Below are 27,512 nucleotides of genomic sequence, written 5' to 3' on the forward strand. Positions count from 1 at the left end.
TGTAACGCGAGCTGCGAAATAAAACTGATGATTAATGCGACGCCAGTAGCTGCTAGTTGAAAAACACTGTACTCATTCACACGCAGTCTCAAGATCTCACAGCAAAGACAGAGCAATTAACAATATACTTTACGGTATTCCAAACAGAGAAATGTCTAAAATTTTATTTGTGGAATACTTTGTTGCGAACTTACTGCTTGACTTCAAATACTTATTGTATTTGAAGTCAAGCAGTAAGTTCGCGCAACAATAAAAAGATTGAATCATTAGCGGTAACAATTAACGCTTCAGGCTTTTAAAGAGACAATAGTGATGCGCACGCAAAGCTAATCGTTCATCGAGACTGGCGCCCCGGAGGAATTAGGTCGACAGGCGACAAGCCGAGCGGCGCGCGACTGCACGATATCGATAAGTGGCTAATCTCTACCTACGCTGATCGAAATCTACGGGCGCCTATCCACTCATCTATCGCAATTTTCCCAGTATTTATTCGTAAATCTTATTTATGCGAAATTAAATTTGTTTTCTACAATTGTAACGAGCATTCATTTAACGCTGGAATACAAATAATTTATAAATGTGTCATGTTATTTCAATTCGAAATAGAGTAATAATGTAGTTTTAAAAAGTATATTTCTTGATATTACATTTTTACTAATGGTTTAAGGTGACAAACATTTAGCTAGAATAAATAATTTAGTCATTATATAATTTAAATAAAAAATAGAGCGATAATGTTGTTTTAAAATTTATATTTCTTGATATTAAATTTTTAATGGAGGTTTAAAGTGGCGGACATTTAGCTAGATTAAATAATTTTGAATCATTTGGTTGGTTGATATTTTGGGTACTATCGACATTTTTCAACATAACGTCACTAGCGGATGAGAGCGGCGCGGGCGCCGAGAGCGCTGGCGCCGCCGTTTGCAAACAATGCATGTCCTTTACACAAGTGCTTTAAAAAAGCCGATTGTTAATTGTTATGCTAATATAAGATTTTTATCATTTTGCGATTGTTTAAAGTTTGTGCAGTAAAGATATTATTATTACGGTATTTTTGCATTGTACTGGGAATTAATTATGATAATAACATAACATTATTAAGTTCTTCATTAAGTACATACGTATATTTCATAATAACGATGTATTATGTTTATTTTGTGATAAAATCATCAGTCTAAGCATTTGCATGTCTAAGAGCTTTTCACTGTAGGTTGGTACTTGTGTCCGTCCTATATAAATATTTAAAATTTGCCGAAACCAGCAAAAACATTTCTTACGGCTGCTATAAATCCTCTGCAAATGGTACATATCCGGTACGAGTCCTGAGATATTAACAAAATTACAATTTTCTATCTATATAACGAACTCTACGTAATATTGTATGACGAAACTTTTATCATATAAAAATGTACTTATAGTATCTATATTATAAGAACGTTTTCTAAGAAGAACTTTTCTGGATAAACTAATTTCTATTAAGAATTAAAGAATAAAAGTAACAAATATTCCCAAAATATCACTCTTTGGCATAAATAGAATACCTATATGTATTTTCAGATACCGTTCCAAACCGTAAAATATTTTACATTTTAATTTCATATCTTTCATAGCAATTTGTAGTCACCTGTCAAATAATTCCGATAAAAATGTTGTTTACTTGCCAAAAAATGTTGGTCAACGCGATGAAGGCACTTACCTGTAAAGAAAAAATAAAATATATTTTTAACTGTGTAACCGGGTTAAAGGCATGAGGCGTTACCCTGATATATCAAACAAAAAGATGTTTTCCACAATTTAAATTATTTTTCAGTTAAATTAAGCGTATAGGTAATTAGAGCATAAAAAGTTAATTTTAATAAATTTAACTGACTCCAGAAACCTGTCAACTTAGACCAAGAAAATAATACCTATATATTTTTATAGTGTAAAGTAGTAACTAGTAGGGAAGCACATGATATATTACTATATATGTAATATATTATGTATTTCTCTGTTAAAAAAGACGAATTATTTGATGAATTATTTAAAGAAAACAATATGATATCATAATCTATATATATAAAAGGACTTGTCCTCACTGACTGAGGTAAGACGCACGCACAGCCTTAACCTCTGTGCGTAGAAACGTTAAATTGGGACAAAAGTTTACTTTCGTAATCTGGACATCCACTAAGAAGGGATTTTGAAAAATTTTAACCCTAAAGGGGTGAGATAGGGGTTGAAAGTTTGTATAGAAAAAAAATTAAATCGGCACCGATTCTTATAAAACTTGAAATTTAGATTTTTAAAAGTATTTAATTGAATACGTGTTTCATAGTTTTCTAGAATTCTCCCGCTAAGGGTGCAAATAAGGGGTTGAAAGTTTGTATAGATTTTTTTGAATCAGCACCAATTTTTATAAAATTTGAAATTCAGACTCTTAAAATGATTTAATTGAACACATGTTTCATGGTTTTCTAGAATTCTTCCCCTAAGGGTGCAAATAGGGGGTTGAAAGTTTGTATGGAAAAATTTTCAAATCGCTACTGATTTTTATAAAATTAGAAATTTAGACTCTTAAAAATATTTTATTGAATATGTGTTTCATGGTTTTCTAGAATTCACCCCCTAAGGATGCAAATAAGGGGTTGAAAGTTTGTATGGAAAAATCTTCAAATCGCCACCGATTTTTATAATATTTGAAATTTAGACTCTTAAAAATATTTCATTGAACACATGTTTCATGGTTTATTAGAATTCACCCCTAAAAAAGCTGGCGAAGCTGCGCGCGTCCGCTAGTTATCTATATATATAAAAGGACTTGTCCTCACTGACTGAGGTAAGACGCACGCACAGCCGTAACCGCTGATGGTAGAAACGTGGAATTTAGACAGATGTTTACTTTCGTAATCTGGACATCCACTAAGAAGGGATTTTGAAAAATTTTAACCCTAAAGGGGTGAAATAGGGGTTGAAAGATTGTATGGAAAAAAAATTAAAACGGCATCGATTTTCATAAAATTTTAAAAGTATTTAATCGAACACGTGTTTCATCGTTTTCTAGAATTCTCCCCCTAAGGGTGCATATAAGGGGTTGAAAGTTTGTATAGATTTTTTTTTAAATCGGCACCAATTTTTATAAAATTTGAAATTCAGACTCTTATAAGTATTTAATTGAACATGTGTCTCATGGTTTTCTCGAATTCACCCCCTAAAGGTGCAAATAAGGGGTTGAAAGTTTGTATGGGAAAATTCTTAAATCGCCACCGATTTTTATAAAATTTGATATTTAGACTCTTAAAAATATTTCATTGAACACATGTTTCATGGGTTATTAGAATTCACCCTTAAATACGCAAGCGAAGCTGCGCGCGTCCGCTAGTTTATAATATAAAAGGGCTTCTCCTCACTGACTGAGGTAAGACGCACGCACAGCCGTAACCGCTGTGCGTAGAGACGTGAAATTTGGACAGATGTTTACTTTCATAATCTGGACATCCACTAAGAAGGGATTTTGAAAAATTTCATCCCTAAAGGGGTGAAATAGGGGTTCAAAGTTTGAATGGAAAAAAAAATTAATCGGCACCGATTTTTATAAAATTTGAAATTTAGATTTTTAAAAGTATTTAATTGAACACGTGTTTCATCGTTTTCTTGAATTCTTCCCCTAAGGGTGCAAATAAGGGGTTGAAAGTTTGTATAGGTTTTTTTTAAATCGTCACCAATTTTTATAAAATTTGAAATTCAGACTCTTAAACGTATATAATTAAACACATGTTTCATGGTTTTCTAGAATTCACCCCCTAAGGATGCAAATAAGGGGTTGAAAGTTTGTATGGAAAAATCTTCAAATCGCCACCGATTTTTATAATATTTGAAATTTAGACTCTTAAAAATATTTCATTGAACACATGTTTCATGGTTTATTAGAATTCACCCCTAAAAAAGCTGGCGAAGCTGCGCGCGTCCGCTAGTTATCTATATATATAAAAGGACTTGTCCTCACTGACTGAGGTAAGACGCACGCACAGCCGTAACCGCTGATGGTAGAAACGTGGAATTTAGACAGATGTTTACTTTCGTAATCTGGACATCCACTAAGAAGGGATTTTGAAAAATTTTAACCCTAAAGGGGTGAAATAGGGGTTGAAAGATTGTATGGAAAAAAAATTAAAACGGCATCGATTTTCATAAAATTTTAAAAGTATTTAATCGAACACGTGTTTCATCGTTTTCTAGAATTCTCCCCCTAAGGGTGCATATAAGGGGTTGAAAGTTTGTATAGATTTTTTTTTAAATCGGCACCAATTTTTATAAAATTTGAAATTCAGACTCTTATAAGTATTTAATTGAACATGTGTCTCATGGTTTTCTCGAATTCACCCCCTAAAGGCTATAAGGGGTTGAAAGTTTGTATGGGAAAATTCTTAAATCGCCACCGATTTTTATAAAATTTGATATTTAGACTCTTAAAAATATTTCATTGAACACATGTTTCATGGGTTATTAGAATTCACCCTTAAATACGCAAGCGAAGCTGCGCGCGTCCGCTAGTTTATAATATAAAAGGGCTTCTCCTCACTGACTGAGGTAAGACGCACGCACAGCCGTAACCGCTGTGCGTAGAGACGTGAAATTTGGACAGATGTTTACTTTCATAATCTGGACATCCACTAAGAAGGGATTTTGAAAAATTTCATCCCTAAAGGGGTGAAATAGGGGTTCAAAGTTTGAATGGAAAAAAAAATTAATCGGCACCGATTTTTATAAAATTTGAAATTTAGATTTTTAAAAGTATTTAATTGAACACGTGTTTCATCGTTTTCTTGAATTCTTCCCCTAAGGGTGCAAATAAGGGGTTGAAAGTTTGTATAGGTTTTTTTTAAATCGTCACCAATTTTTATAAAATTTGAAATTCAGACTCTTAAACGTATATAATTAAACACATGTTTCATGGTTTTCTAGAATTCACCCCTTAAGGGTGCAAATAAGGGGTTGAAAGTTTGTATGGGAAAATTCTTAAATCGCCACCGATTTTTATAAAATTTGATATTTAGACTCTTAAAAATATTTAATTGAATACATGTTTCATGGTTTTCTAGAATTCACCCCCTAAGGGTGCAAATAAGGGGTTGAAAGTTTGTATGGAAAAATCTTAAAATCGCCACCGATTTTTATAAAATTTGAAATTTAGACTCTTAAAAATATTTCATTGAACACATGTTTCATGGGTTATTAGAATTCACCCTTAAATACGCAAGCGAAGCTGCGCGCGTCCGCTAGTTATTTATAATTACCAGTAATATTATATAGAGGTAAAGTAACTCTACCTATACAACTAATAATAGAAAATAATTACAAAATGTACGTCTGTTTATGTGTGTTTTCACTGTACATTCGTTCGGTTATAAAAAAAAACAGTGGCTGCCATTGTTTATTATTTCTTCGTTATGTTACGAAATATAAACAGCTTCGATTGAAAGCCGGAGTTTAGGTAAGCAGATGTTGAGTGGTGTCTGCATAGGATAACAATTTAAAAATAGTATTTAGCTAATATAAATTATAATTAGGATTATGGAAAATAAATTAATATTTTTTAATATTTAAAATTTTAATAGCCGTGAATATTATTAAATGGATGGAGCGAAGACCTAAAGAGGTTGGCGGGAAGCGGATGGGTCCGAAGAGTCGAGTATCGAGGGTGGTGGCGAGAATTGGGGAAGGCCTATGTCCAGCAGTGGACAAAAGATGGCTCGTCGTCGTTGATGATGATGATGATGAATATTATTAAAAAAATACTTTTTTCTTTTTTTCATACTGCTCTCAGCTTCTTTTTTAAACACGACATATTGTGCACAACACAAATTGTACCGCATCTACACATCTACACTATCTATATATATACATCCATGCTATGTTTGTTTGGTTGAACGCGTTAATCTCAGGAACTGCTGGTTCGTAATAACACATCGATTTTTTATAATCAGAGAAATAAATATATTAACATGAAATTTATAACTATTTACATTGTAAGAGAGATTGTAAATTTTACAGTCTGTCAGAAGTATGTAGGTACAAACTGCGATGGCTTTAATTTCTATCTGCCTTTCCACCAAACATGGCATTTGGATTGTGGATAAATTCCTTTTAAGATTCAATAAAAAAACGATTTGGAATTTTATAGGTGTGAAATGAGATAAAAAGTAATGGAGATCGAATTCACTCAAATATATTATTGCTAGGTAGGTACAGTGTGGGCTGGATAAAATGTAAATTCTTATTTAAGTGATTATTTTTAATAAAAAGTACATATTTTTACAAAAGCATGAATAGAGCCGATTCACGCTTTTTGGCACATTGCCCCCGTAATGTGCAGGGAATATAGGCAGAGGAAAGCTAGTGTTAAATCACTCTGTTTTTTATTTTCCGCCTAATTGTGTTGCCCGGATTTTAGTCCAGCTGCACCACGACAGCCTCATTTTCTAGTTCAAATATGCAAAAAAAGACAAAAAAATATTTAACTTTCCTTTTCGTTTCAAATACCAACCGTCCTGCACTTTTTCATTTTACGTTCCCATCTGTCGCCACGACCGCTCCCAAGTTATACGACCAGATAGCAAGAACCACTCAAAAGTACATTTTCTATATAAATACATATTTAATATACAAAATTCAGAGTTAAAGGTTATCTGGTGGCACAGCTACCCCTCACGCGGTGTTTTCTATTCAGTCTATTTGAATACTGTATCCCAGTGAGTTTATAAATAGTTCACGAATGCGTCTTTGTATTGATATAGACACGTCAGTATTTTTGGTATTATAACTTTTTCAGTCAGCTAAATTTGAATTTGTAAGATTGCCTTTGGGTAACATAAGTTAAATATGATTTAAAGATATAAATTATTATGGGAAATAATATACAGATCTAACAATTTTAGTCTATTGTTATAATATTACATTAACAAAAATGTCTAACAATTGCTTAGGATGTCTACCTATAATTTGTAATTTAAAACATATACCTTACAAACAATAACAAAAAATGCAGAGGGTAATAAATAGCCTTAAGTTATTAATTAATGATTTACGATTAGGAGCAACTAAAAGGACAACTAAAAGAAAAACACGTAAAATACTTTAAACACGATAAAGCTTCAAATTAAAATCAATTAAGAAAATACATTTTTATAGTATCTTTTAATTCTAAACCGCGTATTAATCATAGTTATTATAAATACTTGTCAAAAGCACATTTTCGCTAATTAACTACTTAGATATTTCTAAGTGCAATGCCTAGATCTGGCAGTGACCCAGAATTTATTTGCGGCGAGTAAACAAGTGTTATATGGGAAAGTATTTCTGTATTGAAAACAATGGCTAAACCTAATGTCTAATTTAGGTCACAAGTTTAACAAAGGAATGGGTCGAGGACGTGAATGTGTATTTGTTCTGTATATACGAAAACGTAGCTAACGTAAATATTACTTTCATTAATTTTAGAACCGATGATTTTTTTTGACGCTATTTGCACAGTTGCGTTGCTTCTATATACGATGGTTGTGGGTTCATTTTCTGCTTAGAGAGAGTTTATATGTACAAGCTGACAATATTGTTAGAGAAAGTAGGAAGGGGATCTTAAAAGGAATGGAAAGTACATTATATTATAATCTACAATATTTCTGATATCTCTTTCAATAAAAATAATATTGCATAGAAAAATTAAACACCATATACAAACAATACCGTCATAGCTAAAATATAGAACAATTATGTGCACAGTGATACAGCTATGACTAATATCTTACGACAACACATTATGACCTAGAACAGATCCAGTAAAATCAAATCCTATACCAAGACCGCAATACATAAACACTAAGCTTATAATAGTCGCGAACTAGAAAATTACGCTGTCTTCATAAAGAATAAATTATGAATTTAATGAATAAATTATAAGCAAAACGTGGTCTGCCGCAAGGAAAAAATAACGTCTAAGTGCGGCGCCGGCGCCAGAGGCGAGGATAACCTATGAGTGCACTCCTTGCTAGACTAGCAACTCGTCTGAGCTATACTGATCTTTAATGTAAGGTGTTAAGAACGTGAATTACCAGACATATCGAAAACATACAACCTTCCACTGGAGAAGGCGGATTCTGAATGCGCGCATGTGACCGTAGCAACTCATTGCGATACTTGAAAATGCCTTCCTATACAAACAAACAGAAGTACACCCTACTGCAAAGTGTTAGAGTCGGTATCGCAATTGATTATCATATTGTCTCTATCTGTTACTATTTGAGTGAGCGAGAGGTGCCAAGTAAAAATTTATCTGCGATCGGTTCTATTCCGTTCGTTTTGACACGATACATGCGGCAGGCTAGATGATAAATATCTAAGCCTGAGACGCTGGCGCTAGTATGTAAATTCAATTTGAATACGACCCGGGCGATTGTCGAGGCACAGCTATAAAGCACGCTGTCAGATCGATGTGTGAGAACAAAGATTCATAAGCCGAATGATGTGGACAAACCACTTGCGAAGCTTACATATAAATAAATAATACTTCAACATGTACAAAAGGCACTTAAACACGCCCACGCTTATTAACTAAGTAAACCCTTACATCAAAAACTATGGATTACGAGAAAATCTATGGCTGTTCATATTAAAAGGAATCCCATACACATCGTTTATATTCACGCCCGCAGCAGGTGCGTTTGAAAGACGAAAAACATAAATTTCTATTCGATAACAGATGTTAGCCAGCCGCGCTGTGCTCGAATATGAAATCTTATTTGGAGCATAAGCTTTACGCAACCTAAAATAATTAATACCCTATCGCATAAACTTTTCCAAGTAAATAAGATACTAGAGCGGCGAGCTCAGACGAGGTGTGCTCGAGGCAAATAAGCGTCCGAACACCGATGTTACTTATCTAAACAATGCCCACGCCCCGCTGAAGCACCAAAATCGACCACCTTGTATCATTATCTCGAGGCACGCTATCTGGGCTGGAGTCCCGCCGCTACAAAAACTACGAAATCTTATCAAGTGACACGAACTTCAACTTAGCCGGTCCCTATTTTTGAACGACCGAAGCTTTTAGCCATATCGGTCTCTACGCTGAGATTTATAACCGTCTGGTTCCGATTCACGGGTTGTCGGGAGTCAAAGGAGAACTGTAAGTGCCTTATTTTAAGATTGTTTAAAATTATATCTTTGGGACCTCGCAATTATCTTTTTTGGAAAATAATGCCACATATATTAAGTATTGGGTATCGTACAGGTAATGGAAACGAGAGAATTAAATGATAACACTAAAAGCTAAGGCTCTTAGTAAAGATTTTAGTATTATTTGTGTCGTCCAAGGATTAAGCGGTGTTGATAAACATTTAGAATAATGTTTAAACAATTCTTGAGATATTGTAAGTCGAGCTCTCCAAAGCCATTAAGAATAATGAGTGTTTGAGAAACGTCAAGCGGCAGTCCATGATGGAGTGGTATTAAAAGTGTCGTTGACAGGTAGTCGATGAATCATGGCCATGTTATGTTCTAAGCAATAAACAATATTTTTACCATATAATATTTCAAGAAGATATACACATCCTACACAATGTTTCTTTTAAGTTTTATTTTGAAATGTATTTTTATGCAGTTGTTTGATTTATTTAATTTAATGCACCCGTCTTCATCTAAACGTAACTGGCGCTTCATAAATAAAATATACGATGGAAATATAAACTAAAAAAATGTAACAAAAAACCAACTCCAACAAGTGAGTGCACTCTCTAGTTATTATTAAATCACACTAATGGCGACTACATTAAGCCGGTTGGTAATTGAAGCAATATTTTAAACAGATATGAAACAATAAAGTGACCAGGTACAATTTTTATCTGCAAAAACGCATTAAGAAAAAGTTTGCCCTTTTTCACAGAACAGGTAGAGAGTACCTGTTCGAATTTGTTGAGAACAAAAGGGGCTCCTAGAGGCGTCGACCGTTAATGGCAGTATGATATAAGTGGGCGACTAAGTCAATTAGGCCATCCGCCGACGCTATTCCGGGAATGTCACCGACAAATGACTGGTTACGATAAGAGAATAAGGCGAGATTGTGCTCGCGTCCTTTTTGTCCTTTTTACCCTCTTCTGCCTGGAGTCTGATAACGGAACCTTTTCTTAATTGAGTTTCTCTGTAAGGTGATTGTTTATCGCAAATCACATTAGTCCTGATGACATCTGCTCGAGTTTATTGCCAACAATTAGCTACTCTTTGCAGCATTCGTTATAAACTGTCCTGGATTATACAAAATAATAAATAATGATGACTAATCTGACTCTGCTTTGTTGTGGTCGACGCTGGCCCATAAATTCAAAGTAACGTCAAACATGAAAACAACGCGTGAAGTTGTTTCATACTGTACGTGAACAAACGTGAAAGTGAAAATAAGCTGAATCGAAATGTAGATACTGCTATCGGTATTCCGACATCCGCTACGTTATTGATAAAATAAAATAACATTTTTTCTTTTTTTAGCGGCACGCTGTTCGTGTGCATTTCGCACATAGCATAGTAGGCAGTGGCAATCTGGGAACCTAGCGTTATGAGACTCCATACCCACAGTTCAGTACCGCTGAATTTTGGAGCCAATGCGTGTTGAGAAGCGGAACTAAACTCCGCGGTTTGCCGCGACACCAGAGCGAAGAAATGAAATTTATAAATATTGGAAGTTTAATTTAAAATAGCACATATAAACGTTAAAACTTGTTCAGATGAAAAACGTATGCAAGTTGTAAAAGTAAGATAACATATTGAGTCAGTGCTATGTCTGCTTCAGCTGATTCACATCCTCTACATTGGGACAGTGATGCTCCAACACTTCCGTTATTCTTTTTAATTTAGAAAATTTAACATACTTTTGAGGAGTAGTCACGTTTCAATTCACGTATCTCCCAAATCTTCTTTTGGCGCAAATTCAAATTTACATTTAACTCTCAGCAATTTAAATAAATTGTATTATTTGCATAAGTATACAATTAAAATTCCTACAGGTTCCATTACAAATGCAAAACCATTACTTATAAAGTTGAATAAAATGGCATCCGCCGTCAGGTTCCCCAGCAAGTCTAGAGGAATGGAACGTAACCGGTAATCCAGTAATTACAGCTCGTAGTAAAGCATTCAGTATTGTTAAGCCTAAGGTGCAATCAGATGGTACGTCGGGCTGCCGGCTTTTGACCTGCTGGTGGAATTTATTACCGCGTAATAAGATTTTATGTTCGGCGTGATTGTTTTCTAAATTACTTATTCGCGTCTCTTGTTTAGCATACGGAATGCATTCGAGAAAATAAACAGATTGCACAAATTGTATGTAATTTTCATTAAAGTTGACGGCGGTTTTATTTTCTTGCATTATACGGTACATTATAAATATAGCGCTTTGATCATTTGAATAGCTTTTTAGCGACAGGCTTAAACATAAAGATGTTAAGAGATTCCATTCCTCATTTTCCGCCGAATTCTGGAGGCATTATCTGTTGAGAGGCGGAACTCATCGCCGCGCTTTGCCTCGACACCAGAGCGAAGAAAATGGAAATATTAAATATTTCATTTCCTCGAGTTGGAATCGAATCCACAACCTTTCGCGCTTAAGGTCTCACTTTGTGCCCCTGCATCACGACTGTCCTCTAGCTCTAGCTTTTGCTTATATTTTAACATATTATTTATTTATTAACTCATACAGTCAGTATGCAATTGAAAATAATTCCTATAGCATACTTTTTATTTGAACTATAATTCCAAACAGACAGTGGTTTGCGATAACTTTTATGGCCATTCGGGCGCAACTGATTTCAATTAGTTGGACATCTGGTGAGGTATTAAATTTTATTATAATTACCAATATTATATTATTGTTTTAATTGCCATATTATACCTCACAAGTAGCTTTCAAAGACATAGCATTTTGTACAGGATTTTTAAAAAATATAAGTGTTTTTATTAGACTAGTGATGTAATTTCCACTTTTAATTTTTTTACATATCTAATCTAAATGTTAGCTACAGACAATTACTTGCATTATCATACGAATACTATGTAATAGTATAGAAAGTAATAAAAGAAAGTTTAATAAATATTTAATTACTGTATAAACTGGTGTTATTTGCATATTTGTTATATACGAGTACATGGCGCCGACGCGCGACGCACGTTGCAGCTGCTATTTATTATCATATGCATAATAGGTTTAAACCGTATCATAATTAAAGACGAATTGAAATTTTAATATATACTGTAATTATTAATGGCTTTACTCTTTTCCGTAGCAGGGTAGGCGGGGTTGAATGGCGGAATTCATCGCCGTGCTTCATCTACTACAGAAAAAAAGTGAAAATAAATTATTAAAATTAAATCAGCTTCACGCTGTATCACGCTCACAGCAGGGTAGGCAGAGGGAACCTAGTGTTAAGACATTCCGTTCTCCACTTTCCGCCGAAATCTGGACCACTGAGTGTTAAGGGGCGGAACTCTACGCTCCGCTTTTTGGACACCAGAGAACAAATACATTTTTAATGCAATAATTAAGTTAATGATGTTAATTCGACATCAAGTTACTCTTCAAATTGTTTTTAAATATAAACAACATTTATACCAATATAAAATAATATTTTAAACATTTTTTTACCTTCATTTTTAGCTATGAAATGCTATTTTCCAGCAATTTTCAACTTTGTGCTATAAATAAAATAAGCGGCGATAAATTTAACTTACTCTAGGTTATTGTGATATAGGATTACAGAATTTATACCACGAAATGGACATCGTCTTGCACAAATATCAGAATATTCCATTTATCCGTTAGAAATGCTAGTATTATGTATTTGAATACAAGCCTTTACAGAATTCAATGTGATAGAAACAAGACACTACAAAGAACTAACACGACGATTTAGCTCTCGCGCATTGACGGTAAGCAAGATTTATTACATATTTACGTTCCAAAGCTCATTCTACAAATGTAACGCCATTATTACTTCATTTTCAATCATTGTATCACCAGAAAGGCATTCCCTGGTTTCACTTTGAATAAGAAAACGTAGAAGCCCGCGTACATTAACATTTATACAATACGGGTTTGCGTCATTGCTTCGTAAATCCGATTTGGTTTTTAAATGTCATAATATCTGAGGAGATTTTACCTTGGACTGTGTTATAGTTAGTAGGTTATTATTCTTTATAGTTCTTATGGTAGGATTTTTTTTAGTGTTGATTATTTTTAAAATCTCAAGATTCTTCCTTCAAGATTCATTAAAATCGTCAAGTAATCTACTCAGTAAAATATATATTTATTCGAGATCTTGGGGTCCGTGACGTAGCGGATAAGCTCCAAGAGCGCCGCTTGAGATGGTTTGGCCGTTGCGTGCCGGCCTAAGAACTATGTTGGATGCAAGTGCCTTGCTATACCAGTTCCTGGAGTGAGACCTCCCGGACTCCCAAGGGAGCGCTGGTTAGATGTCGTGATCATGAGAGCCAACGGTCTAACCACCGAGGAGGTTAAAGACCGTGCAAAGTGGAGTAGGTTACATAGAAAGGCAGACTCTGGCAATAGCTAGGATTAATGTTAGGAGGAAGAAGAATTAAAATATATATTTAATAACTATAACTAAAAACTGATAATACCAAAAAAAGACATCCAAATCTTACTTAGCCATAATAAAAAAATCACCTACATTAAAGTATAAAACATGTGTTAACAGAAAAGGCATTTCGCCCCCGCGCGGCGTCCGCAATAATGACATACATATACCAATACTCGTATAAACAAACAGATTGGCGCCAGCTTATTTGCACACAAGCCGCAAATATTGTGAGGGAGTGGCCATTGATACACATGCAGCACTATAGTCACATAGTGACAATCTACGTAGGGTTTTATCATATCAAACATTTTAGGACAAGGTTAGATTAGGTTAATGTTTTCATTTGTAAATTTGACATTGAAATTCTATTGATATTTATGAAAAAAATGTTGAGATTGCATATTTTTGCCTATCAACATTATATTAGAAGTAACTCTATTAGTATGTTAAACGATTTTCGTTAGGTTAGGTGCATCGCGCAGTGGATAGCGTCTGATAGTAAACGCGACAGTTATGGGTTCGGCTCTCACTCGAGGGAATTTATTATTTAATACTTTCCTATACTTATGTTACATTTTATATAAGTTTTAAGCAGTTCAAAAATATTACATACATATAAGCATATAGTATGTTATATAACGATGACATATATAAGTTAAAATATAAGAACATTTTTATTGCACTAGTTAAACCTTATATGGTATTTACACCGCTATTCGTTACACGGGCGTTAGTCCAGTAATTTGTACGAATCATTATTAATTAACAAGTTGCCATATAAAGTTCTTGTATTTAAATATACAAGTCGAATGTTTTGAGTCATTTACTTGGGCCTAAACACGTACATCTAAATATTTATTTGCATATAAATTTGCATATACTTATATGAATATTTGTATTACTTATGGTTTTCAGTGATTCATATGCACGGTGATGACCTTTTATGTGTTTCAGAGTCATTTTTCATATATGCACTTTATTTACTTTACTATAATTCGGTTGAAATGGGGAACGGAGAGTTAGAACACTGGGTGGGTATCCTGCTGAGTGCGGGTTAGAGCGTGAAAATGAAAAAAAAAAAACAATAATTGCACTTTTCCACAAGTAAAACACTAAAAAGCTCTACAAAAACTTTTTTACTTATCAGTTACCAATTAGCTTTCACTTCAACTAACACTATATATTAGACTTACTGACTTGTCATTCCATATATGGCACGACATGTATGTTGATTACATGACGTTGACGTCGTAGCTATATGAACTTACATTACATTATTATAACGATATCAACTTTTAATGTAATTACATGTCCATCTATGTGAAGAAGAGGATAACGATTTCATATTATTATAGTACCTACTAGTGGACATATTAATTAGTTAGATGTTATTGCGGGTTTGATATTTTAATAAAAAATATGAAATAGGCTCAAGTATTGTATTTTGTATAAATATTATTATTATAGAAAAATATTTTATGATATATAGATATACTTTTAAATACAAAACGTATAGTTATCAGAGTAGGTTAAGAGAGAAATAAGTGTGAAGACAGTAGGCAGAAAGAAGGCAGAAAGTAGAATACGGAGTGTATTCTACTTTCTGCCCGGATTAGAAATATTCCGTATGGAATTTAGATATTTGATATATTATACAAATATCTATAATTTAGATTATAATATCAAACTTAATTTCAAGTTGAGGCAAGGCTTATAATTTACATATACTCGTACATATGAACGTTCTGCGGTCTAATTAGTAAAAGTGTGACATTCTGTGAGCTCTGGGAAATTCATAACGACTGTTTGTATCTATTAATTACAAAAAACTAACCTTTCTAGTGACAAGCTAGGTAGGGCTGACTGGGTCAATATCATTACACTCAAATTACTTATTAAATTTGGTATATTTAATAAGTAAATACTTATAAGCTATTAACTTCACGCTGTATTTCTCATGAAGCACGGGAACGTAATGTCAAGATACTCCGTACCTCTCTTTCAGGTGCTTGCTACAATTTGCGTGTTGAGTAGCGGAACAGTGCAACCTTGTTATCAGAGTTAGGATGAAAATATATCATTCCCCCGAGTGGGAATCGAATCCACAACCGTTGCGTTTACAGACAGAAGCCATGCCGCTGCGCCATAACTTTCTCCTATAAGGTATTCAATATGATTAAAGTCTCAAAGAGCCAACATTTGCTGTAGAAGGTAATTTGATACACGATCAAAACTAATAGGTGATAGCGAAGCTATTTCTTTTGTTTTGACTATGGAACTATGATTGACATCAACCTCTTCATATATGCCCTCGGAGGTTGATGATAGAGGGCGAGGCGAAAGAGGTTTGTAGAGACTGTAGGTTGCTTGTTAAGGATACAACGTGAAACTAAGTTAAGTAAGTTACATGGGGGATAAATGAAAACAATGACATTTTTGAATTCAAAACTGTCGCGTGAAACCAGTTATTTCCTGCGCTATAAAAGTTTCGAAACAACATTATAATGGCAACCATGAAATCAATTTAATAATGACCGATTACGAATTAATTAAACATTGCTGGTAGTGTAGGTGTGATATCTACAGCACGGTGAAATGTGGACAAGCCAGAAATTGTACTCTCGCCCACACTGTCCATTCATATTTGAATTAAAAATAATTTAATTTTGCCAAAACGTATGTGTTAGAAGCCAGTTATAGTACAGGGGCAGAAGTGTGTAAAAACGATTGGTTGTCGGTTCTATCCCCAATAGAGATAATGAAATATTTTTTAATATATATTTTTTCATTTCCGCCACTCAACAAGTAACGCCTCGAAAAATTCGGCGGGAAGTGAAGAACGGAGTGTTTTAACACTATGCCGTATTCTCTGAAGCTCATTTGATTTTTTTTCAAACTTATGTACAAAATATATTATGTATTTACGAGGTCATGTTGTTGGCACGTGTATAAAAAAAAACTTGGATGTGTTGACTTGATATGAATTTATAATTTGCTACTTAATGTAAATTATTTCTAAGTATTTGATCATTTAATTATAGCGACTATCAAATTATTTATTATTAGAAGTTTCTTAATAAAATGTTTGATTTTAAAACGACATTTATATTTTAATTTGTTGAATCATAAAAATAGCTTAGCATTCCTATTTGTCTATTCGAAAGCGTTATTTAAAAACTTAATTTTATTGATTATGGTTTTATATTTTAGAATAACTTTACTATAACTAAGTAAGCTACTTTACGTTAGTTTCTTTTGATTAAAATGAATCGAAATTTAAATAAATTATTTAATGATAACTTAAGTTTATAGATTTGTTATCTACGCCCAGTTGCAATATAATCTGTCTTAAGCATCTGTTTAATGCTAATGAAATACAATCGACTCACTTAATTCTTGTTTTCTTGTTTCCATGAAAGTTTAATCAACAAAATAATTACTCTACAACATCAAGGTGAGTCGCGTAATTGCTCTCATCGATGGGACCACCCGCGAAGTTGAACAATAAACTGTAGCGATACTTCATTTCCGCGGGTAGATTGAGAAAGTACTAATACTTATCTTTCAAGTTTTTTCTTTGTAAATTTAATAGCAATTAAAAATTTGAGACTATTTTTTACTCGGCAGACCTTAATAGGATCTTACGAGAACCACTTCATTAGAACATTTTTATTTACAGATAAACCTACAAACTCTCTCCAAATTATCTATGAAAAAATAGTTACTATCACATAAAACTATTCCTTTCCTCAATTTCTTGCACATGTTAAGAGTAAAAGTATTTACGCCACTTTACTTTCTGCCAATTAAATTTTATAGAGTCGAGAAAACGCTAACATCTACTATTTCAAAAGTCATTCATCATGTGAATTCAAACCTACAGTCTTTGTAAGCAGTAATTAGACAATTTTTAACTTTCATAATTTGTAAAATTAACTACAACTCGAAGGAAACAGTTAAACCAAACTTAATGTACCGTTTGAAGAGGTGTCCGACCACCCAAGTGACTGTCGATGAAATAAGGAAGTTTGTGCAATACATAACGAGGTGACCGTGACAGTTGACAGAAATTACAACTTAAATAATTAGTTGTGAACATATTCTAATGGATAACTCTGTGAGTTAACGGTATATTATATAGAATTAATTAAAATAAATTAAATGGAAGAATTAATGTTGTTTAGTGTAATTTATTAATTATTATATTAAAAGTTTATTCGTAAGCATGGATTTAGTAGACATTTGTAAAGAAGAATCTGATTTTTATTAATCTACCGAAATTTTTCTTTGTTCATTTGTAACAATAACTTTTTTAGTAGTGTTTTTAACATAAACAATAAAGAAGAACACCTTGAAACTATGGTTGTTCATAGAATTTTATTACACAGTAGGCTCTACCTCTAATATCTGATGGTAATGCGTAGTTATCAAGTCTGTGAACGCCTCAGATTTTTGAATATCGATTGAGGCATAATCTAGCCAAGTACAACGATGGAACTCAATTTGAATTCGTAATGGATTCTTTCGCCATCGTAGGTCCGGTTATTTAAGGAGAGACTGTTTTGCATAACTTGTGTGTACATATGATTGTTTGGTTAACGACGTTTTGCAGGTATTTTATTTTTAGTCAAAAAAAATGTGTTTTATATTGATTTTAGTAGAAAAAAATGATTTATTTGAACGTTATATTCTTGTAGTTGTGACATTAATATTTAGTGTATTTTCAAGTAAATACACCTACTATAGCTGCTCAATAAACAACCCCTTAATAAATAATTTATGAAACACATCTCGTTGCTCCACAATTTTTTCAATCATGAATGTATGAATGGTACTCTTTGTAACTATGAAACGTCTACATATTTATAGGATATACTCATTTATTCATAACGTCGCCTACGCTGTCGTACAAAAAACTAGCACTTCTGCAATAATGTGCGGAATGAAATTCATTTCATTCATATATTTGCTTTTGTTTTATGTGGTAGCTCTATAATTACATATAAAAAGTATTTATATAGTTCAATATATCATATTTCTTATTGAAAACTCGACCATTTATTATCAATAAACTTAAAAAACTAAAGTCATTGAAACTTGAACTGTTTTTCCTAACAAAAAGCAAAAACAAAAGGAAATATAAAGGCAAACAAACGCCAATATAATATAACGAGGGTATAATCGTGTAGTAAGCAGCTACAGTCACCTTCGACAAGCGAAGTCGCTCCACGCATACATATCGTACATTAGCAAGTGCATAGAGACGCGTGAGTTGGATTAATGCTCTATTTGCAAGACCTTTGCCCAGCTCGAGTACTAAGTTTGCATACTGTAGTTCTTGGCAAGGTATCCTTAGCTTTAACAATTGTTTTTTCACTTTGGTATGTCTTTTGTGTATTTTAATAAACTATCGTAGGTATAGTTGTAATTCGTAGTGTAGAACAATTGCAAGATGTTTATATCCAAATAGTTAAATTTAGTTTCGTTTTCAATAAGCAAATTCGTTTTCAAGTGAAGAAATTAGAATTCTGGTTATATTTATGTGTGTGCGTCTAAAAAATGCTAACATAAGCAAACAATGAATTATATGGCTTTCTAAAACAATTATTACCAGCTAGCCAGTGTAGCGTAAATTTAAATGATTCAATCCAGAATTACCACGAGAGTTTCACTTTAATTACGTGAATAGATACTTATGCGCCGATCGCGAAGTCATTGTTGCATTTTCTAAACGTTATGGCGTGAGCAATTAGTTTGCGGGGCCTATTCATTGGACGAACAGAGCGTTAGATGTTCTAGACTAGATTATTTATAATTATTCATATTTTCTTTAACTTTTCATTATTTTTGCTTTTTTGTTGGAACCTAAAGGTGGAAATTAGCTACAATTTTCATATTTATGTAGATAAGAATACATGTAATGATAATAATTTTCTTCATATCATTGCATATAATAGTAGAATATAAAGTGCGATGTTTGTATACGAGTATAAAGTATTTTATATAATTCCAGTAATTTGTAAACGTAGTCTCAAAACATATTGTTATAAGCACAAACGCCAATTGTGAAGTCATCGTAGCGTTTTCTAAACATTACGGCTCGAGTAATTAGTTTGCGTGGGCTATTAATTGCGGGTGCAGCGACGCGTTACGTCCGCCCTGTTTCGCGGTTCGAGCGTGAATGCCGGTACTCGGTCGGTAAGAGAGTCGCAGGCGCCGGTGGCGCCGTGCTTCCGGCTATTACCGGAAGCTAGGTGCAACTGTCGTCTGCAACGCTGCCCTTACTATAGTTTCATGTATCAGTTTATATTTTTTTAATTGGCAATAAATATATGGTAAGTGTTTAATTTAGATAATGTTTTATATTTTGAATGTGATAATTCATTAGTAAGTACGTTTATTACTTTTTTTTATTTATATTTTATTTTAATGACTGGTTTTAAAGGGCAACGTTAACACAGTTAAACTACTTACATGTTCAATTTTAATCACTAATTAGTTTTTTTATTAAAGTTCAGTATACTGACATAAAGACCAAAAGGCTAATCGTGTTAAACGCACATTAATAACCTTCGCATTTGGCCGCACAATTATCGCATATGTCAAAAGCAGGTGTACAACCGTTCACCCTCCACAAATGCATCGACATTACGACGCCGAACAATTATCCCTCCGAATTCCCATTCCTTGCTTGCTTTTATGAAAAATAAGCTTTAAATTATAGGTATTAAGGGTGGGAATTAACTAAATACAGGACGTTGCAGAGGATTTTTGGCGCCAGGTCTAGTAATTTGGCGCCAGACAACCGTTAAGTTCCCCCCTTCAATGAGTTAAGACCACTTTAGTGGTTCCCAAAATTAGGGGTGACGAATCGGCGTTTTGTTTAATTCATCATGATTAGTTTTATTTTTTTATAGCTTATTTACTTGGCGACGTGAATAGAGGGGAGGTTGTGACACATCACTACCTTTTATATTGATCTCAAGAGCATAATTTAAATGCGCATACTTTTTCTTTTTCTTCCAACCTTTTTTTTGTTGTTTTTAGCGTGATGGCAAAAATATTTTTTAAAACTAATAAAATTTAAGTAAACTTTTCTTAATGTTAATATTACTAAGGAATAACTTTTAAAAAGATTTCGTACGAATCTATAAATACACGAGTATAACAAAAAATACAGTTTTTTTAGCTTCTATAGAACTGAACGTCACGCGCTGAGTGAAACGTAGACCGAGGAAATGAAAATCATTTATTCCCCTAATATGGAATCGAACTCACAACCATATCGTTTAAGGCTTATAACTAACATATATAGTTATCACACGATATGTATTTGGATTCCGCGAAAGCTACAACTTTCCCTTATCTAAGTTTACTGCTTTTTATCGTGCGACTCAAATGATATAATTTATAGTTTTATCTCATAGTTATCTCATTGTATTATATATATGACAAATTAGGAAAAACAATACACGTCACCAGACAAGTACTTGTAAGTTTAATCTTGTGTCCTAATAATGTGAAATACATTGCAAATGAAAAATATGTACTTAAATTCTTAATAAATAGGTATTTCTATGTTCGGGTATTAAAAAAATTACGTTGGCGACTGTTATTTAGAATACAATAACTGAATTAGGTGGTAGGTAGGTAAAATGAAAGCAGTTTTGATTTTTTTTTATATATTCATGCATTTGTCAATAAAATATTATAAAGAAAGAGAACACAGAGAAAAGCAAAAATTTTCAATTCTGCTTTACTGATAAGCATTGTACATGTACTAACGTGTACCATCTATGATATAGACTAGATACGATTAATGAGGGGAAAGAAAACTGATATAACAATGTGCTATAACAAGTTTCACATTATTGTGTAGGCTATATCAACTTTCTACTGGACTAGAGTTGATTATTTTAGTCTCTGAAAGAAAACTGCTTGAATAATGAAGTTAAATTCGATTCGAATATATTTTCCGCATTTCACTGCGTTGAACGCCGCCATGGAACTCTTCTCAAAATCTAGACGGAAAGCGGAGAGCGACGTTTCTACACTAGGTCTTCCTTTAAATAAACGGAAAAAACTCCTGGCATGGATGTAGTATTTAAAATATAAAGATTGTTTAAATAAATAAAATTGAAATTTGATTTCTTAAATAAATTATCTTGAAAGCATTATCGTCAAAAGTTGATGAACTGGTTAGTCTACTTAGTCTAGAATCTAGATAAATAAAGAGTTAAGTGCTCATAAATAAGTTTTTAAATTCCTGCATTTTAAGTTGTTTGCACTTACTTGTTTTGTTGAATTGAATTCAGGTTTGTTATTTTTATTTGTAATTTAACACTATTTCTAGCTGTTTAGCATAATATAAAATTTATTTATTGCTTAATATTATTAAGTAGGTATTATTACAATATTTGCCTATTTAGTTATATTAATATTATAGAGCAGAAGAGTTTGTTGGTTAAATGTTTGCGAACACGCTAATCTAAGGAACTGCTAGCTCAATTTTTAAGTTTTTTTTTTGGATAGTCCTAGGCTAGGAGGCTTAACTGGACCTGCGATCGAAAGTATCTTGAAAGTAGCGAAGCCGGAATGCACGTTTATGAATCGAAATTTTTACACATAAATTAACATTTACTAATTTAATATACTAAATTAATATTAAACAATTAGAGCATTTTTTTTTTAATTAGAAAATTCAGCACAACTACAAAAGGAAAGCCACGAGCGAAACACACTATCTATATAAAAAAACGCAAATTTAAATAAATAATGCCACGTAATATAAAGTTAAGCTTGTATTTACTTTTGTCATGAATTCACAGTAAAATGTGCAAAATATAGTTTAATATTATCATTGTTAGGTGAAAGGAGACGCCTGCGTAGACGCATACGTCGCGGACCGTTAGCACATTGTGTGGAATCTTTTTGTTGCAGGACTATTTCGTCATTTGTTGACAATAATAATTAATAATAATTAATTTTAAACCATCGTGGTATAGTGGATGGTATTTTACATTTCATATAATAGTTGTGAGTTCGAGTTTTACACGGACCAATGTTAATATTAAAAATTATTATCACTTTTGCGCTCTGCTAACAAGACAAAGGGTGGCGTTGAGTTTTGTCATTTAACACGCTATTGCTTAAAGAAAATAGCTGTACCAATCTCTACCAACCCTGCTATATGCGAGATAGAGCGTGAAGCAAAAAAATTGATTAAAATTTTTTTACCTATATTTCTCTCATAATTTAATGCAAGAATAAATAGAGCTTTCTTCATACTTATCCTATTATATCCGAGAAAAATGCGAAACTAAACAAAATAAAATATTAAAATTAAAGACAACTAGGTATATCAAATAATCAAAACACGTTACCGCAAATTATATTTCTAGCGCCAACACAATTATAAATAACCTACTTTTAAAACTATTCTAACTATTCTAATAAAATATTACTTCTTAAATAAATATTAATTGTATAAGCTGGTGTGGTGGTGGCATCGGTTTAATAAATCTTCAACAGCTTAATTTGCGTGAACGCGTATCGCGTACGTTCCCTCAATGATTTATTATACGCCGTTTACTGATAATTTCTGGAATGAACATTTTAGTTGCAATATTATATTTATTTATATAGACGATAACTATGATTAAGGTAGTAGTGGTTTTTTTTGTTATTTGAGACCTTTTGGGCAGTGGGTTCGATTAATTAAATAAAAAAGTTTAATTGGCTATTTAATTATTATTTTTATAAGATAAATTTGACAAATCATGGATTCCCTCTTTAACCATTATTTAAGGAATGGGTAATTCATTGTAGGAATCCCATGACGTCACTGGCGCCCGACTCCCGGCGCGTGTCGCCCACATGGTATTTTAGTTAAAACTAAAAAAACAATTAACAATGCACTTTAATCCTCAAAAATAGAGGCTAATTTTGTTTGATATGGCTAGCTAGCTATACTTTGTTTAAGTTATTTCCCTGCCTTATTCAATGGTAATAGAGATTTTGGGTTGCTTTTTTGTATTGTGCTCTTGTTTGTTCCTTTTGGGAGGCTGGGATGAGATTGGCAATCCATGGCAGGAGAATCTCTTCTATTTAGAATTCATTTCAATACAAAACTTTTAAGAAACGATTTTAACTACTTATCAATTATTTTTTTATTTATGTATATTGGTAAATATATATTAATTATGTATATGAATTATAAATAATTGTATAAAGGTGAATGACTTGAAATAATCTTATCACCACATTTCATTACTTAATGAGTCGAAACAATCTAATGTCATTAAAGGCTTTCCTTGGTAGTTGCTATTTCTTTTTAAATGGCTAATTTATTTATTTTATTAAAAGGCATTAACCAAATTAAAGTATTTTGTAATTGTCACTTTTGTTTCTCTTACTCATATACGTTTATATCGTTGGTTTTATTGCAGGGAATCGAAAATATTATGATAAAGATATGGCTTATAGCACGGAACTCTTAAATTGATAGATTATGAGTTGTCTCAGCTTACACTATACACGTGTAGCGGGGTAGGCAGGGGGAGCCCAGTGTTAAGACACTCCGCTGCCATTTTCCACCGAATTCTGAAGGTATTGCATGTTGAGCAACTGCGCTACGACTGGCCTCAATTAATTTTGTCACTCGAGAATAACATGCAATCCTATTTTTTGCTGTAATCTCCTTTTGATATTATATTAACAAATATAATATAAAATGCCTACAATCAACGAAATAAACTTTCTTTTGTTTCATAATATCACTTTCCCTTAGAAATTGGATTTTGATGTAAAAGGTGATAGTGACGGCAAGGCGCCAAGTCTGCTTCTTATCAGATCGCTTCGATACATTATCGATTGTAATACGTCATTATATCGATCAATACTCGAGTTGATTTTGCATTCGTAAATAATTTCGTAGAAGGTAGGCAGGTATAGGCATTTGTTAAGGAGAAATACGTGGCTGTACTTATTTTACTAAGAATTAATATGAATTAACATTAAATTTTCCAAATTTTCTTTCATGTAATGCAAGTAACTGCTTTTCAATACATAGGTATTTTGCGAACAAATACGCCTATTAGTTTATAATGGAAACTGTATATCTTTTTGCCAAACCTATTTAAATATTAATAACTGTTAATAGATTTAACATAAAATGCCTGTATTATATAAATTTGATAAGCTAAAATGAGTATATAAGCGTAAAGCTGACACATTAACTTGGTCAACTAAGTAGTTTTAAGAAAGCGCAGAGTTAAATTCTTAAAAAAATAAAAAAAAATCAACTTACTGTTAATAATCACAAGAATGCGAAATATGATAAAACTAAAGTATTTTAAAGTTGCTTACATATGATTATCATATTTAAAAGATCAGTTTAATAATTACAAAGATGTAAAAATCTATAAAACATATATTTTATTACTATAAAGAAGAATCTAACTATTAATCTTGCCCATATAAATTATATAATTTAAAAGTACCAACCAATTTAAAAGTATTGAAGTAATAATAACAATTTAAATATCACAATTATAAGAAATCAAAAGTCAACTTTGAACAAAATAAAGTAATAAAACTTGATTAAGCAAAGACCAGATTCGGGTGACCTCCAGTGATAAGGCGCGACCTCACAACTTTTTACACGCTCCGCGAACGCCTTATCACATAATCGTGTTTCTTATAAATGTTATAACTTCTTTTTTTATGTAATTTTATACGAATATAATTGGTAATGTATTCTAATGACGGTCTGGCTACCATTTATTTTTATCTGTAATGTGTATTTTTTTACCATTAATTTACATATTTCCATAGTTTATTTAATCACTTTATGGTTTTAAAGGTAAAAGTTTTTTGTAGGTTCATGTTATTTATGTTATAAATGTAAATTGATAGAATTTATCTTCATATTAAAAAAGTAAGCGTCCTATTAATACAATAAATTTAAACGTTTACTTAATATTTATACGTTTTTTTTTATATTAGTTGCTTTATTAAAGTAAAATGGTTAATATCTAAGTTGAATAACAGTTGATAACTTAAGTTGATATAATAAATATTTTTTAACACATATGTTTCTGAAAGTAATTACTTTGAGAAAGCTGAACAGAAACTAGTATATATATCATAGTTTCAATAAATAACATAAATATCTGTTCCCTGTTAGTACCATTGACCTTAACCGCGCTTTTTTGAAACAATTTCATGAATATTCTAATGAAGTCGTCGCTATTGTCATGTAAAATGCTAAACACTAAACAATAAACGAAATAATATTATTTAACATTTTGAGTTCTTAAAAGAATTAACAATAAATTAAATAATAGCGGTATAACTTCTTTTAATCACTTAACATTTTTAAGTAATATATCCATATATTCTTACCAATAAATCCAAGATCTGATGATTCTGAGGATGCTTCATCACTGAAAACAGTCGAGAGCTGGTACAGAACGAGAACTAAACATACGCTAAAATTAACCACGGCCATCGTAAATTAAAATCTATTCGCCACTAAAATAACACAACAGTTTCACTATCACTCTATCACAGTTCCATCACGGTCACTAATAATCCACCGGTGATATAAATTCAATATTGTTTTTATATTTGTAAGCACGCGTGCATTGTATTTAGGAAATGTGAAATACATCCATAGCTCAACGTGGTTGGAAGACAACTAAAATATTAATGGCGGACGCTGCCGCGTGCGCCATACGATGCGTCACGCGTGTGTGAGAGAGACGGGTAGCATGCGTGAAGAGTGAAACGGAATTGCAAGAGCTTAGGGTTGTTTTTGGTTGTCGATGAGCTTTCGTAAATATGAAAAGTATATTATATTCTATATCTATAAAATATAAGTGTTTTTTAACTTTTGTTAATAAGTTTTATTTCTTTAACATAACGATTTCTAATAAATATTGTGTTAAATATTGTTTTTTTATACATTATAGTTCAAACATAGAATTTGTGTTAAGACAGCAGATTTTTTTTCAGGTTTTAAATATATATCATATATGTATAAAAGACGAACGTATTTACTTCATTATTATACATTACTGATATAAAAATATAAAAAAAACAATTACCTTCATAATTATTTAAAAGTAATTGATATATCTTACCGTATTAAAAAAAACTGTATTTAAATGTATTTATCTTAAATAAACAATTTATCTAAATGTAATCTTTAACATACATCACTAAAAACGGTCTAGGTAATGCTATAATGAAGCGTATACTTAATTTTAAGCTTTGTTACTTTTATAATAAAGTTGTATTTAGATTGCCTTAGTTTGTGAATAGAATTAAAAATTGGTGAAGCGCCAGGCATTTTGAGGTGCATTCTTTTTGTTGACTTTTTTGTTTGTGTTGGCGCTTCTACTTGATTACCGTATCGATAGTGGCTAATATCGATAAAAGAATATCGCAATTTATTATTTATTGATTGTTTATAATTAAAATTTATGCAAGCAGCATATATGTTTTTATTTGTATGTTATATTTTTGTGTCATATCTAATGTTTTTTTAAGTTTTCTTAAAAAGAACGATAAAATAAGTTGAAGAGTAGACTCTACTCTTCTTCGACATTAATATCAAATTTAATCATATCTGCCACTGTATTTTCTCACTGTGTAAAATACATATATTTATACATATATTTCCTCTGCTAATGTAATTATTTTATGGAATAAACAGTTACACTTTAAATATATACTAACAAATCATTACTATTAATAATATCGATATATTAAATACGTTACTGCTCCCTAAAAAATCATCGATAAAACTAGAGTGCTTTGGCCACCACAGATTCATTCTTATTATTGTACATCTATTATCTGAAGTCCGTTTCTTGTTAACGGCTG

General features: G+C 32.2%; 1 protein-coding gene across 1 annotated transcript in view; it reads right to left on the minus strand.

Moving 5' to 3' along the window:
• The window catches only part of LOC146533789 (BMP and activin membrane-bound inhibitor homolog), a 67,539-nt gene extending 41,207 nt beyond the window's left edge, over nt 1-26,332 (minus strand). The window contains exon 1 of the mRNA XM_085194923.1: nt 26,028-26,332. Coding sequence (XP_085051049.1) covers nt 26,028-26,133 — 106 coding nt within the window. The 5' untranslated portion in view covers nt 26,134-26,332. The remainder of the gene's footprint in view (nt 1-26,027) is intronic.
• Between the last annotated feature and the right edge of the window lie 1,180 nt (nt 26,333-27,512).

This window comes from Heliconius melpomene, chromosome 12 (genome assembly GCF_056956725.1).
Source record: "Heliconius melpomene rosina isolate 202511_hmr_F chromosome 12, ASM5695672v1, whole genome shotgun sequence".
Classification (NCBI taxonomy): domain Eukaryota; kingdom Metazoa; phylum Arthropoda; class Insecta; order Lepidoptera; family Nymphalidae; genus Heliconius; species Heliconius melpomene.